The sequence below is a fragment of the Anomaloglossus baeobatrachus genome, chromosome 6 (assembly GCF_048569485.1).
Source record: "Anomaloglossus baeobatrachus isolate aAnoBae1 chromosome 6, aAnoBae1.hap1, whole genome shotgun sequence".
Taxonomy (NCBI): domain Eukaryota; kingdom Metazoa; phylum Chordata; class Amphibia; order Anura; family Aromobatidae; genus Anomaloglossus; species Anomaloglossus baeobatrachus.
The window spans coordinates 545,000,119-545,015,545 of NC_134358.1; the positions used below are offsets into that span (position 1 = coordinate 545,000,119).

Consider the following 15,427-nt stretch of genomic DNA (forward strand, 5'->3'; position numbering starts at 1 on the left):
ACCCCGGCTGACCAAGTGCTCCAGGGGAGCATTGCACACAATGGGGTTCAGTGCCGTGGAACAGTATCACATGCAGTAAAAACAGCATCGAAAGCCTGTGTTGCTTATATGCTGCTGCCGACTAGCCATCTAGGACATAGAGCCAAGAATGGCGACCGTACAATGCAATGTATAGCATACAAGCATAAAGTACAATGAACACTGCAGCACATGCAATACAAGCAGCATAGAAAGCCTGTGCCTTGGCACCCCTGCTTTTCTGCTGCTGTAGACTAGCCATCTAGGGGAATATAGCCCAGAATATCGACCATACAGTGCAATGTATAGCATACAAGCATAAGTACAAATGAACACTGCAACCCCTGCAATACAAGCAGCATAGAAAAAACCTGTGCCTCAGCACCCCTGCTTTTCTGCTGCTGTAGTCTAGTCATTCTAGGCGAAAATAGCCCAGACTAGCGACCGTACAGTGCAGTGTATAGCATACAAGCATAAATACACATGAACACTTCAGTACATGCAATACAAGCAGCATAGAAAGCCTGTGCCTTAGCACCCCTGCTTTCCTGCTGCTGATGTGTCGCCATCTAAGAGGGCATATAGCCAAAAATAGCGACCTATGCAGTGTAAGCATAAAAATACAAATGGACAACTGCGGTATTTAGTGGGGTCAGCACTTCAGGTGCCGCTTACCGCCCGCCTATAAGCGGGTGTGTGGTCGCCCTAGTCCTGTGCCTGGTTGCCCAGAGTCCGATTCTCAGCTCGGACTGCAGGAATGGCTGCCGGCGTCCTTCTCCAGCTCGTGTGAGTAGGGGCGGGCCGTGGGCGTGCCCCCAAGTCAGAGCGGGAAACCGGCGTCCCACAGTGTCCAGTGAGAGGGCTGGAGCATGTAAATAAGGCTCCAGCCCTCGGCGCTGCTGATTGTACAGCGTCTCTCCCCTACCCTGATTGACAGGGTGGGGGCGGGAACGAAGCGGAGCTAGGCCGCAAAAACCGGGGACTGGATTTATAAGCGCCGCCGCCGTAAAAGCGCGGTCGGCGCTAAGTCCCCGGCGCACTACAAGTCCCAGCCGCGCCGCCGCTCCCGGAGCGTCCGGCGCGGTAGTTCCCCATACATAAAGTCACTCAGCTAGGCTGCAGTGACTGTAACCCTTTACTGTCCCCGGCGCACTAGCACTCCCAGCAAGTCTGGAGTGTGCTGTGCCTGTGTGTACGGGGACACAGAGTACCTGAATGGTGCAGGGCCATGTCCCTGAACGGTACCCAGCTCCGTATCCAGCAGGTTCAATGGGTCTGTGGATGGAGCCCGGCCTCAGGGCTTTGGGGCCGGTAAGATCCCACTTCCTCAGAGCCCCTCAGGGGGATGTGGAAGGAAAACAGCATGTGGGCTCCAGCCGCCGTACCAGCAATAGGTACCTCAACCTTACAAACCACAAGTGGGGTGAGAAGGGAGCATGCTGGGGGCCCTATATGGGCCCTCTTTTCTTCCATCCGATATAGTCAGCAGCTACTGCTGACTAAACAGTGGAGCTATGCGTGGATGTCTGACCTCCTTCGCACAAAGCAGAAAACTGGTGAGCCAGTGATCCCACTGGGGGTGTATAGCCAGAAGGGGAGGGGCCTTACACTTTTTAGTGTAATGCTTTGTGTGGCCTCCGGAGGCAGTAGCTATACACCCAATCGTCTGGGTCTCCCAATGGAGCGACGAAGAAAACAAAATCTTAAAAATGAAAAATCAGAGAATGCATGTGTGTGTGTGACCTCCTGAAACATAAAGCATTGAACTGGTTAGATTGTCATCCAGGGGGTGTATATAGCCCGGAGGGAGGAGCTACACGTTTTGAGTGTAGTACTTTGTGTGTCCTCCGGAGGCAGTAGCTATACACCCCATGGTCTGGGTCTCCCATAAGGAACGATGAAGAAAAGAATTATGAGAAGAGTTGTCCAAGAGCCAAGGACACCTGTGGAGCTACAGAGAGACCTGGAATCAGCAGGGACAATTGTTTCAAACAAAATAATAAGTAATGTACTCCCCCCTCCATGGCCTGTATGAGCACTTACCACGCAAGACTCCACTACTGAACAAAAAGCAGGTTCAAGTGCGTTTAACCCCTTCACCCCTGGAGAGCCGTAACTTTTTTTATTTTTCCATCAATCTTGCCATATGAGGGCTTTGGGTTTTTTTTACGGGACGAGCTGTACTTTTAAATAAAACCATGAGTTTTACCATATAATGTAGTGGGAAAACAGCAAAAAAACTGCAAAAAAAAGTGTGATTGCACAATAGTTTTTGGGGTATTTTATTCACCATATTCACTATATGATAAAACTGATGTGTGGGTGTGATGCCTCATGTCTCGCTCATCACTATTTATGAGTACCGAGTACCCAAGCATGGTAGTGCCCGCTCATCACTAGTTACGAGTACCAAGCACCCGAGCATGGTAGTGCCCGCTCATCACTAGTTACGAGTACTGAGCACCCGAGCATGGTAGTGACTGCTCATCACTAGTTACCAGTACAGAGCACCCGAGCATGGTAGTGCCCACTCATCACTAGTTACGAGTACCGAGCACGCGAGCATGGTAGTGCCCGCTCATCACTAGTTACCAGTACTGAACACCCGAGCATGGTAGTGCCCGCTCATCACTAGTTACGAGTACTGAGCACCCGAGCATGGTAGTGCCCGCTCATCACTAGTTACCAGTACTGAGCACCCGAGCATGGTAGTGCTCGCTCATCACAAGTTACAAGTACTGAGCACCCGAGCATGGTAGTGCTCGCTCATCACGAGTTACGAGTACCGAGCACCCGAGCATGGTAGTGCCCGCTCATCACTAGTTACGAATACCGAGCACCCGAGCATGGTAGTGCCCGCTCATCACTAGTTACGAGTACCGAGCATGGTAGTGCCCGCTCATCACTAGTTACGAGTACTGAGCACCTGAGCATGGTAGTGCCCGCTCATCACTAGTTACCAGTACTGAGCACCCGAGCATGGTAGTGCCCGCTCATCACTAGTTACGAGTACTGAGCACCTGAGCATGGTAGTGCACGCTCATCACTAGTTACCAGTACTGAGCACCCGAGCATGGTAATGCCTGCACATCACTAGTTACGAGTACCGAGCACCCGAGCATGGTAGTGCCCGCTCATCACTAGTTACGAGTACTGAGCACATGAGCATGGTAGTGCTCGCTCATCACTAGTTACGAGTACTGAGCACCCGAGCATGGTAGTGCCCGCTCATCACTAGTTACCAGTACTGAGCACCCGAGCATGGTAGTGCCCGCTCATGTTAGTATGCTAAGAGGACAGACTAGTCGGGGGACATAATGCCCTTGTGACTAGTCCCTGTACTCATTAGCATATAATAAAAAATCTTTAGACATACTTTTTCTAAAGATCTCTTTATCTATGCTAGTGTATACAGGGACGGTTAGGCAGGGATTAGCAATATACACCTAGGACGGCTCGTGGCTCTGGGTGGATATTGCACCTGACATGTTCCCTTTAAGAGGTCATAAATCCCTTGACAGAGCTCAGTTCCTTTATGTGGATGAACTGCAGTAATACGATGAAGACGACCAACAACCAACGTGTACATCACCCTCCAGACGCACACGGCCTGAAGTATTTATTAAAAGAAAGCAAAAAAAAAAAAAAAATAAGCAATTCCATGCAAATCTCAATAAAAACCTCTCATTTATAAGAATTGGCTTTGTGCTTCGGCAGGAACGTGAAATTCGGGGGAACAGGACCCAGCAACATCTCACTGCAAAACAAAAACACGGGCCTGAAAAAGTGACCGATGGCAGAGAACACATTCCCATAATCTATATGGAGGGGCTAGAAGAAAAACACAATCACCTTCCCTCCATGGTCAATTTGGTTTTTCTCTTGCACCGCTGGAGTGGCGCTTTAAATGCAAGTCCTTTTTCCCCGTCTTCATCTGTTATGCGCGTTGCTCCGGTCAGTGTCCGGCGATTTGTGACCTGCTGGCAGTTCCAGTGTTTCATGGAGCTTGCAGGAGGTCACAACTCAATACAAGTCTATGAGAGCCTTGTTCTGGCTCCCATAGAGATGCACTGAGATTTGTGACGTAACTTCTGACTTTTAGTAGTCAGAAGTTAGTCAAAATATGGTGCTGAGCAGTCCCGAAGAATAGTATATGACAGGGGGCTTACATTTAAAGTGCCACTCCAGCGCCGAAAAAAAACCAAAACGCTGAAGTGGTACTGTAATTCCTCCTAAGTGACTCAAACCTACACTCATTCACTAGTAATTTATACTGAAATACTTCCGTATTGCAGCACAAAGTATAAATAGCAATTTCCGAAGAAGACCTAGCTCAAGGGGGCTTCAAGGAGCATCACTCTCAGAGGAGCATTGCATGGCCTAAAAGTCTCCTTACACCGACAGGTCACTCTCCAGAAGGAGAAACGTTCCCTCTTGGACCCAAGGTCAGAGGCCTCTCATATAGCCAAATCTGACCCTTGCTTTGACAAAGCAACACCTTAAAAGTAGGATTTTTGTGTACTCACCGTAAAATCTCTTTCTCTGAGTCTTCATTGGGGGACACAGGACCATGGGTTATGCTGCTGTCACTAGGAGGCTGACACTAAGTAAACATAAAAAAGTTAGCTCCTCCCTAGCAGCATACACCCCGAGCCGGAGGCGGGCTCAGATCAGTTGGTGCACAAGCAGTAGGAGGAGTACCAGAATCACCATACATAAAGACAAGTTGTAACTAAAACAATGCAGCCGTGCAAACAAGAGGTCTATGAACATAAGACCACTGAAAAAATAGCAGGCAAATGCAATTGAATCAACCAAAAAACCAAGCAGGGTGGGTGCTGTGTCCCCCAATGAAGACTCAGAGAAAGAGATTTTACGGTGAGTACACAAAAATCCTACTTTCTCTATCGTTTCATTGGGGGACACAGGACCATGGGACGTCCAAAAGCAGTCCCTGGGTGGGAATACCGAAAAACCCGCAGAGGCAGACAACAACAACCTCCCTCGGCGGGCTTGCACTATAATTGAATGCTGCCACCCTATTACAGGTGCGCAACTGCTGCCTGCAAGACCTTTCTCCCAAAAATAGCATCTGCCGATGCTTGGGTGTGAACGTGGTAGAACCTAGTAAAGGTGTGCAGGCTAGACCAGGTGGCGGCCTTGCAGACCTGGTCGGCCGACGCCTGATGCCTAATCGCCCAAGAGGCGCCCACTGCGCGGGTAGAGTGCGCCTTTACCCCCCGCGGCGGAGACTTGTCCCGAATCCGGTAGGCCTCTGATATGGCGGAACGGATCCATCTGGCAATTGTGGCCTTGGATGCCGATTCACCCTTCTTGGGACCAGAAGGGAGAACAAACAGACCATCTGACTTACGGAACGGCGCGGTCCTGGAGACATAAATTCTAAGTGCACGCACTAGGTCCAGGGTGTGCAAGGACCTCTCCAAGCTGTGAGAGGGGCCAGGACAGAAGGATGGAAGGATGATTTCCTCGTTAAGATGGAACGGGGAGACCACCTTTGGGAGAAAAGCGGGATCTGGCCGGAGAACCGCTTTGTCCTGGTGAAAAATCAAAAAGGGGGAACGACAAGAGAGAGCTGCCAGCTCTGACGTCCTGCGAATAGAAGTGATGGCAACAAGAAACACCACCTTCCAAGACAGGTGAGACAGGGAAGATTCTCGCAAGGGCTCGAATGGGGAGCCCTGAAGTGACCCTAGGACTAGATTAAGGTCCCACGGTTCTAGAGGCCGACGGTACGGCGGTGCCAGGTGGGCTACTCCCTGGATGAAGGTCTTAACCTGTGAACGAGCGGCCAGTGGCTTCTGAAACAGGATTGATAACGCAGATATCTGGCCCTTTAGTGTTGCGAGCGAGAGACCCGCATCTAGGCCTGACTGCAAGAATGCCAACAGGGAAGGAAGGGAGAAGGCGAGAGGAGAAGAAATATTCTGCTCTTCACACCACCTGAAGAAAACTTTCCACGTGCGGTGGTAAATCTTTGATGAAGATGGCTTCCTGGCCCTAATCATTGTCTGAATCACTCTTGAGGAAAAACCAGCCTTAGCTAGAACCCAGGATTCAATGGCCAGGCCGTCAAATTTAGGACCTGTGAGTTCTGATGGAAGAGAGGCCCCTGCTGCAGGAGATCTGGACGGTCTGGAAGGCGCCACGGAGCGTCTGCGAGGAGCTGAGTTAGTTCCGCGAACCATGCTCGCCTGGGCCAGTCCGGAGCCACTAGGATGACCGGTATCCCTTCCGCCTTGATCTTCTTGAGGACCCTCGGAATTAGAGGGAGCGGAGGGAAGATGTACGGGAGACTGAACTGGCTCCATGACAGGGTGAGGGCGTCGACTCCTAAAGCCAAGCGGTCGCGGCACCGCGCTACAAAGTGCGGAACTTGACGGTTGAACCGGGAGGCCATTAGGTCCACGTCCGGAACTCCCCATCTGTCGCAGATCTGGTTGAAGACTTCCCGGTTGAGGGACCATTCTCCGGAGGCGAGGCCTTCCCTGCTGAGGAAGTCCGCCGCCCAATTGTCCACGCCTGGGATGTGTACCGCTGAGATCAGGGAGTGATGACACTCGGCCCAGTGCAATATCTTCTTGACTTCTCGCATCGCCCCGACACTTCTTGTGCCGCCTTGGTGGTTGATGTACGCCACCGCCGTCGCATTGTCCGACTGGATCCTGACCGGGCAACCCTGTACTAGGTGCCGAAACTGCTGCAAGGCTAGCCGGATGGCTCTTATCTCCAAAATGTTGATCTGGAGACAACTCTCTCTCGGTGACCATCGGCCCTGCGCTGTGTGATGTCGAAACACTGCTCCCCAGCCCTGGAGACTGGCGTCGGTGGTCACTATCTTCCAGTGGAGCGGGAGGAAAGACCTCCCTGATGCGAGGTTGCGCTGATTGAGCCACCAACGGAGGGAGTTGCGGGTCTCCGGCGAAAGATGAAACCTGCGGTCCAGAGAAAAGGGAGATCTGTCCCACTTCTTCAGCAAGGCCAGCTGGAGTGGCCGGAGATGGAACTGTGCAAAGGGTACCGCTTCCATCGCCGCCACCATACGACCGAGGACTCGCATGCCGAACCTGATGGACACTTGGCGCTGACGCTGAAGAGCGCGGAGTCCTCGTTGTAGGGAGGAGATCTTCTCCTGTGTGAGGAAAACTCGCCCTTGGATGGTATCGAATACCATGCCTAAAAAGGTGATCCGACGGGCCGGGATCAGAGAGGACTTCTTCCGATTTATCAGCCACCCTAACCGTGAAAGGGTGTCGATCGTGACCTGAACCCCGAGACGACAGTCCTCGAAAGAAGAGCCCTTTATCAACATATCGTCCAAGTACGGGATGACCATGACACCCCTGGCATGCAGGACGGACATGGCAGCAGCCATGATCTTCGTAAAGACCCTGGGTGCGGATGCGAGGCCGAAGGGAAGAGCTGTGAACTGGAAGTGATCTTCCGCTATCGCAAAACGGAGGAACTGTTGGTGAGAGGTGGCTATCGGGACGTGAAGATAGGCGTCTTGAATATCCAGCGATGCCAGGAATTCGCCTACCTCCATGGACGCGATGACGGACCGGAGTGACTCCATTCGAAACGGCCGAGGTCTCACCGACCTGTTCAGAAGCTTTAGGTCGAGGACGGGACGGACAGAGCCGTCCTTTTTGGGGACCACGAAAAGGTTGGAATAGAACCCCTTAAAACGCTCTGCGGGAGGGACTGGTACCACGACTCCGGTTCGGAGGAGGGAGTCTATGGAGTGAAAGAACGCGCGAGCCCGCGCGGTAGACTCGGGAGGGCGAGATAGGAAAAAACGTCTCGGTGGCTTTGCCTCGAATTCTATTTTGTAGCCTGATGTGATGATCTCTCTGACCCAGGCATCGGCGGTCAGGGGGATCCACACATGCTGAAAACGAGACAGGCGCCCTCCCACAAGTCTGGCGCTGTTGCGCGCCGACCGCGAGTCACTTGGAGGAACGACGGCGGTAACCAGAAGAGGATCTCGTGGACTGGCGGGGGCGTGAACGCCAGGCGGGATTGGTCTTGAATGACGGGGTCTTCCTGTCTCTCGGAGGAGAGCGGCTTTTCCGCGGCTGGGGATTGGAGCTGAAGCTGCGAAAGGACCGGAAACGAGCGGTGGAGCGCCGATTCTGGAAGCGCTTGGGGCGCAATTGGGGGAGAGATGTACTCTTTCCTCCCGTTGCATCGGAGATCAGCTGGTCCAGCCTATCTCCGAAGAGACGCTCCCCTAGGAAGGGCAGGGAAGTTAGTGACTTCTTAGAGGCCGCATCCGCGTTCCAGGAGCGGAGCCAAAGGGCTCGACGGATGGCCACATTGTTGCTGGCGGCCTGGGTCGCGCAACTTGCAGACGCCAGGGCTGCATTGAGCAAGTACTCACCCGCGAGGGAAATCTGCGAGGCGATGGGAACCAGGTCCGGATTGGTAGGAATGGCGCGGAGACCGCCGCGTAGCGTGTCCGCCCAGGACATCAGGGCCTTCGCCACCCAAACCGAGGCGAAGGCCGGAGAGAGGGATGAGCCCGCTGCCTCGAAGGCGGAACGGGCCAACCTGTCAATAGTACGGTCCGTAGGATCTTTGAGAGACGTACCGTTAGTGAGTGGAAGGACTGTGTGAGAAGACAGGCGGGAGACTGGGGGGTCAACCACAGGGGAACCTGCCCAATCCTTTCGAAGACCCTCAGGAAAGGGATAATGCAAATCGATGGACTTACCGCTGGTAAATACCCTGTCCGGCTGTTGCCTGTGGCTGCGCAGTAACTCAGCGAATTCTGGATGTCCGCTGAATGTGTTCTGGGCCCGCTTCACCCGCTTAAAGGAGACCTGGGTGCTCTGGGAGGAGACTGGGTCCACCTGTACCTTCAAGGTCTGGTTTACTGCTTCTATCAGGCTATTTACCATGTGCCGAATATCGGCCGCCTGCTCTGAGTCCTGTAGGGGTACCGCATCGGAATCATCCTCGGAGCAGTCAGAAGCCTCCCTGGAGGACTGACGGTCTGGACCTGGGGATGAAGGTGAAACCTGGGAAGAGTCTGAGGACGAGACCCGGCGGGTCCGTTTCTGAGCAGCAGAGGAGGACCCTGCAATGGGGCTCACCTGCTCCGGGGGCAATTGCGCCGGGTCTGCGGGAATCTGGGCGAGCGTCGGCAGCAGGCGTAGAGCTTGCGCGATGGTCCGAGAAGCCTCAGAGAGGGAATCTACGGACTGGGACAGGGACGCTAGCCAGTCGGGGGGGGGGCGGGACGCAGGGCCCTGCAGCATATGGCGCTGTGGCGTCTGCGGTATCAGAAGCGTCGGCCGCGGAGTCCTGCGGAGGCTGCGCGTCTGTAGAACAGACGGAGCATAGTGGGGCGTCCTGACCCTGGGAAAATTTGGAGCTGCAGGAGGAGCATGCAAAAAATAGTGCAAAGGGGGCCTGCTTGGATTGGGTGGGCTTAGCCTTAGGCATGGTGCACACAGGTACTCTCCCTGGTGGCTGCTAGGAAGGAGACAGGAGAGGGTTAACTCGTCCCTAAACTCAGAGAATGCTACCTAGTGAGGGCTACTCCTTAGGAGCAGAGCTTACCCAGGTCCTGCGTGCTGCCCACCAGTCCAGAAGTGGAGTCCAGGAATGAGCTGGCCAGAAAACTCAGAACGCCGGCATGCTGCAGCCTCAGGGGACCAGAGGCAGGCTAAAATGGAGAGGGGACGCTGGAGGAGGCTGGGGGAGGAGCAGGATTCCGGCGCGAAAAGTCTGGAGGATTCACAGCCCCCACCATCTGCCAGGAGGCAGAGCAGTGGGAGGTACAGAGGGAGACGACCGGCGGCCAATAGCATGCAGCGGGGGCGTGGCTAGGACGCAGGAGCGACTAGGCCGAAGCCGGGGACTAAATTTATGGAGGGGGCCGGGGGGAAAGAGCAGGGAAGTCGGATCCTACCTGCAATCGGCGGCGCCGGCTCAGCGATGGATGCGGTGCAGGCAGAGCTCCCTGGCCCTGCCTGTGAACAGCGCTGCTCGTCCAGGAAGGCTCCGGGGGAGAGCGTGCTGAAGGCAGGGTAGTAGGCATCATGATGGGGGTAGACAGCCCCCTATCAGGAGAAGGCAGCGTGACAGGGCCCCATCTATCACAAACGCTGCTGAGGTTCCATCCCTGCTGTATTCCCCTGTACGCCCTTTGGGGTGATACCTCAGGGCGAATCAGGGGTGCCCACAAAACAACCTGCCCACACGCGCACCCCCGGGAGTGGTACCACGGGGACGGGCGGGGGAGAGGGCCCCGAAGTCTCAAGCCCCTGCGACCCTGGGGAGCGGTACCCACGGGGCTGCGGAGAATGAGTGAAGCGAATACCTGCAGAGAAGAAGACGACAGGTATGAGAGCGATGAGCGGCGCCGAAATAAAATAAAAAAGCGCAAAAACATACATGGCTGAGGGGGGCCGAGACGGCCCACATCAGCCTCCTACGACACTAAGCTAAAAACTGATCTGAGCCCGCCTCCGGCTCGGGGTGTATGCTGCTAGGGAGGAGCTAACTTTTTTATGTTTACTTAGTGTCAGCCTCCTAGTGACAGCAGCATAACCCATGGTCCTGTGTCCCCCAATGAAACGATAGAGAAAGACTAGTCTGCAAATTAAGTCTTTGGTTTGGGTTCTAATACTAAGTCATGTGGCAAAACTCCTTAAATTGATTTTTATGTCCAATAAATGCTGCCAGAAATCAAATCCTCTATCTTATGAAGAGGATATTTGCATATTTAATGTCCAAGAGGAGCATTGCATGGCCTATAAGTCTCCTTACACTGGCATGTCACTCTCCACAAAGCCAAACGTTCCACCTTAGATATACTATCTTCTTCAGACTGAGAGTCTAAGGTGGAACGTTTTGCTTTGTGGAGAGTGACATGCCAGTGTAAGGAGACTTATAGGCCATGCAGTGCTCCTCTGGGAACTTAAATATTCTTTTGTTCTACAGATGTTCTTCAGAGTGAGAGTCAAAGGGGGAATGTTTGGCCTTTTGGGGAGTGACCTGCCAGTGTAAGGAGACTTATAGGCCATGCAGTGCACCTCTGTGAACTTAGATATACTCTTTTCTTCAGACTGAGAGTCGAAGTTCACAGAGGTGCACTGCATGGCCTATTAGTCTCCTTACACTGGCAGGTCACTCCCCAAAAGCCCAAACATTCCCCCTTAGACTCTCACTCTGAAGAACATCTGTATAACAAGAGCATATTTAAGTTCCCAGAGGAGCACTGTATCGCCTATAAGTCTCCTTACACTGGCATGTCACTCTGCAAAAGCGATCCTACTTTCCTATGCTCCTTACAGCTGTAAGTTTTGGCCCTACGTGTTCCTTAAGGCCCGTTCCACACCGTTTTATGCTCAGTTCAATGGTCCCGTTAGTTTGTCACCTAACCAAAAGGGATTATCAGAAGCAGACGACCCAACGAGGTTATGAATGACACTGGCGCTGTGTAGCTCCTAATCTACATAATGGATAAGGCACGTACCTGATCTTTATCCAGTCATCCACATTCTGACTCGCCATTAACGTCTCCATGTAGTCTCTCCCCATATAGTACGGGGGTCTCTCATTCAGCTTCTGAGGCACCCGCTCCAATAAACCAACCGGAATGTATCTGCAGAAGAGGATTACCAATGTATGGAGTCAGGAAGTATTCTGTACCTTGGGTCTTTTTTTTCACCTACAGCCAAGACCTCGGGTCTGACAACAAAAAAAATCCCAAAAAATTACCTGCAGAGGAAGGAGAGCCACTCCAGCATGAACCTCCTCGTCCTCTCCACCCCCTGCGTGTCTGAGCCCCAGTGCTCGAATCCGAAATTAGTAAAGTCTCTGAGAATGTTAAATCGTTCTGAAGAGGAGATGTCCCAGTGCCGCTGCTCTTTAATCTCCGTGAAGAGCCACGGTTTTACCAGTGCCCCCCTATATCAAGAAATGGAATATGAGAAAATCAGCTGTTCCGGTTTACATAAACGAACATATGTGTCCCCCCCAGAATACTGACCTGGCCACCATAATCCCAGAAACGCCAGTCTCCAGTGCAAGATTTGCATCCTCAAAAGAGAAGATATCGCCGTTCCCTGCAAGAAAAGATTTACGCCACTCATTATACAGATAATCGGATTTACCAATGGATTTTTTGCAGAAAACCGTAATGTACAAGAAATGTACCGTATTTTTTGTTTTATAGGATGCACCCCAAATTTGGAGGGAAAAAAAAAAAAAAAAAAGTAAAAAAAAAAAAACATGGGGTCCATTTTACAACCTGGTGGTGTCTTACCAGGGAGAGGGGGCAGCAGAGGAGCGGGGGTCACAGGAGGTAGGGGCGGTACTGGAGTACTGCAAGTAGTATAGAGGGGGGCCAGATACTCACTGCGGGTGCTGCTCTGTGCGGGGCCGGTGACGCCGCTCTGCTCTGTGCGGGGGCCATTGACGCCGCTCTGCTCCGTGCGGGGGCCATTGACGCCGCTCTGCTCCGTGCAGGGGCCATTGACGCCGCTCTGCTCCGTGCGGGGGCCATTGACGCCGCTCTGCTCCGTGCGGGGGCCATTGACGCCGCTCTGCTCCGTGCGGGGGCCATTGACGCCGCTCTGCTCCATGCGGGAGGCCGGGGACGCCGCTCTGCTCCATGCGGGAGGCCGGGGACGCCGCTCTGCTCCATGCGGGGGGCCGGGGACGCCGCTCTGCTCCATGCGGGGGGCCGGGGACGCCGCTCTGCTCCATGCGGGGGGCCGGGGACGCCGCTCTGCTCCATGCGGGGGGCCGGGGACGCCACTCTGCTCCATGCGGGGGGCCGGGGACGCCGCTCTGCTCCATGCGGGGGGCCGGGGACGCCGCTCTGCTCCATGCGGGGGGCCGGGGACGCCACTCTGCTCCATGCGGGGGGCCGGGGACGCCACTCTGCTCCATGCGGGGGGCCGGGGACGCCACTCTGCTCCACCACCGGAGTCGGACGGAGAACCACCTTGTCTTGATGAAAAACCAAAAAAGTGACTCCGAAGAGAGCGCAGCCAAATCGGAGACTCTCCTGAGGGAAGTTATGGCCACCAGAAAGGCCACTTTCTGTGAAAGACGAAACAAAGAAACCTCCCTAAGAGGCTCAAAGGGGGGTTTCTGCAAAACCGTGAGAACCAAATTAAGGTCCCAGGGATCCAAGAGCCGCCGGTAAGGCGGAATGATGTGAGACGCGCCTTGCATGAAGGTGCGGACCTGAGCCAGCCGGGCGAGACGCCGCTGGAACAGCACTGACAGAGCTGAGACTTGTCCCTTGAGAGAGTTGAGGGACAGTCCTAGCTGCAGACCGGACTGTAGAAAGGACAGAAGGGTCGGCAAGGAGAATGGCCAAGGAGGATGGCCGGAAGAGCGACACCAGGACAGGAAAATTTTCCAAGTCCTGTGATAGATCTTAGCGGAGGAAGACTTACGGGCCCGAGTCATAGTGGAGATAACTTCCGGAGGAATACCAGAAGCCGTCAAGATCCAGGACTCAAGAGCCACGCCGTCAATTTGAGAGCCGCAGAATTCAGGCGGAAAAACGGACCTTGTGAGAGAAGGTCTGGACGGTCCGGGAGATGCCACGGCACCTCTACGGACAGATGGAGCAGGTCTGGGTACCAAGCTCGCCTGGGCCAGTCCGGAGCAATGAGGATGACTCGACGGCCCTAAATTCTGATCTTGCGCAGGACTCTGGGCAAGAGAGCTAGAGGGGGAAACACGTAGGACAGACGAAACTGGGACCAGTCTTGAACCAGAGCGTCCGCTGCGAATGCCTGAGGATCGTGGGAGCGAGCCACGTAAACAGGAACTTTGTTGTTGTGACGGGATGCCATTAGATCCACGTCCGGAGTGCCCCATTTGCGGCAGATTGACTGAAACACTGCCGAGTGCAGGGACAACTCGCCACTGTCCACGGTTTGACGGCTGAGATAATCTGCCTCCCAGTTTTCTATGCCTGGGATGTGGACTGCGGATATGGTGGACTTGGAGTCCTCCGCCCATTGAAGGATGCGTTGTACCTCCAACATTGCCAGGCGGCTGCGTGTCCCGCCTTGGTGATTGATGTAGGCAACCGCTGTCGCGTTGTCTGACTGGACTCGGATGTGCCTGCCCGCCAACAGGTGGTGAAAAGCTAGGAGAGCCAGAAGCACGGCTTTGGTTTCCAGCACATTGATCGAAAGGGCTGACTCGGACGGAGTCCAAGTGCCCTGCGATCTGTGGTGGAGACATACCGCTCCCCAGCCGGATAGACTGGCATCCGTGGTGAGGATCACCCAGGACGGGGCCAGGAAGGAGTGTCCCTGGGACAGAAAGAGGGGCCGAAGCCACCACTGAAGAGAGCTCCTGGTCTGTGGCGACAGAGCCACTAACCTGTGCAAGGAGGAAGGCCGTTTGTCCCAACAGCGGAGAATGTTCAGCTGCAGGGGGCGCAGATGGAACTGGGCAAAGGGAACAGCCTCCATTGACGCCACCATTTGACCCAGCACCTGCATCAGGCGCCTGAGGGAATAACGGCGGGGCCTCAGCAGAGAGCGCACCGCCAGTTGGAGGGACTGCTGTTTGACTAAGGGCAACTTCACAAGTGCCGGCAAAGTCTCGAACTGCATCCCTAGGTACGTGAGACTCTGGGTTGGAGTCAGAGTGGATTTGGGAAGATTGACAAGCCACCCGAATTGGGCTAGAGTGGCGAGAGTGAGCGAGACACTCCGCTGACAGTCTGCGCTGGATGAAGCCTTGACTAGAAGGTCGTCCAGGTAAGGAATCACTGCCAACCCCTGTAGGTGCAGGACCGCAATCACTGCTGCCATGACCTTGGTGAATACCCGAGGGGCCGTGGCTAACCCGAAGGGGAGAGCCACGAACTGGAAATGATTCTCTCCTATTGCAAAACGTAACCAACGCTGGTGTTACACTGCGATTGGCACATGTAGATAGGCATCTCTGATGTCGATGGATGCCAGGAAATCCCCTTGGGTCATTGAAGCAATGACTGATCGCAGAGACTCCATGCGAAAGTGCCGCACCTGAACATGCTTGTTGAGAAGCTTGAGATCCAGGATGGGCCGGAAGGAACCGTCCTTTTTGGGGACTAGGAAGAGATTTGAGTAGAAACCTCTGAACCGTTCCCAGGCGGGAACCGGTACAATTACTCCGTTGGCCTGCAAGGAGGCCACGGCCTGTGAGAAGGCGGCGGCCTTGGAGCAGGGGGGAGTTGAGAGAAAAAATCTGTTTGGCGGTCTGGAAGAGAATTCTATCCTGTAGCCGTGGGAGATGATATCCCTCACCCACTGATCGGAGACGTGTTGAAACCACGCGTCGCCAAAGTGGGAGAGCCTGCCACCGACTAAGGACGTTGCTGGCTCTGACAGATAGTCACGAGGAGGCTGCCTTA

At 54.1% G+C, this 15,427-nt stretch overlaps 1 protein-coding gene across 1 annotated transcript in view; it reads right to left on the bottom strand.

Moving 5' to 3' along the window:
• Positions 1 to 3,606: 3,606 nt before the first annotated feature.
• The window catches only part of DUS3L (dihydrouridine synthase 3 like), an 83,889-nt gene continuing 72,068 nt past the window's right edge, over positions 3,607 to 15,427 (bottom strand). The window contains exons 11-14 of the mRNA XM_075315627.1: positions 12,044 to 12,119; positions 11,773 to 11,961; positions 11,528 to 11,656; positions 3,607 to 3,775 (exon numbers count right to left, since the gene is read on the bottom strand). Coding sequence (XP_075171742.1) covers positions 3,703 to 3,775; positions 11,528 to 11,656; positions 11,773 to 11,961; positions 12,044 to 12,119 — 467 coding nt within the window. The 3' untranslated portion in view covers positions 3,607 to 3,702. The remainder of the gene's footprint in view (positions 3,776 to 11,527; positions 11,657 to 11,772; positions 11,962 to 12,043; positions 12,120 to 15,427) is intronic.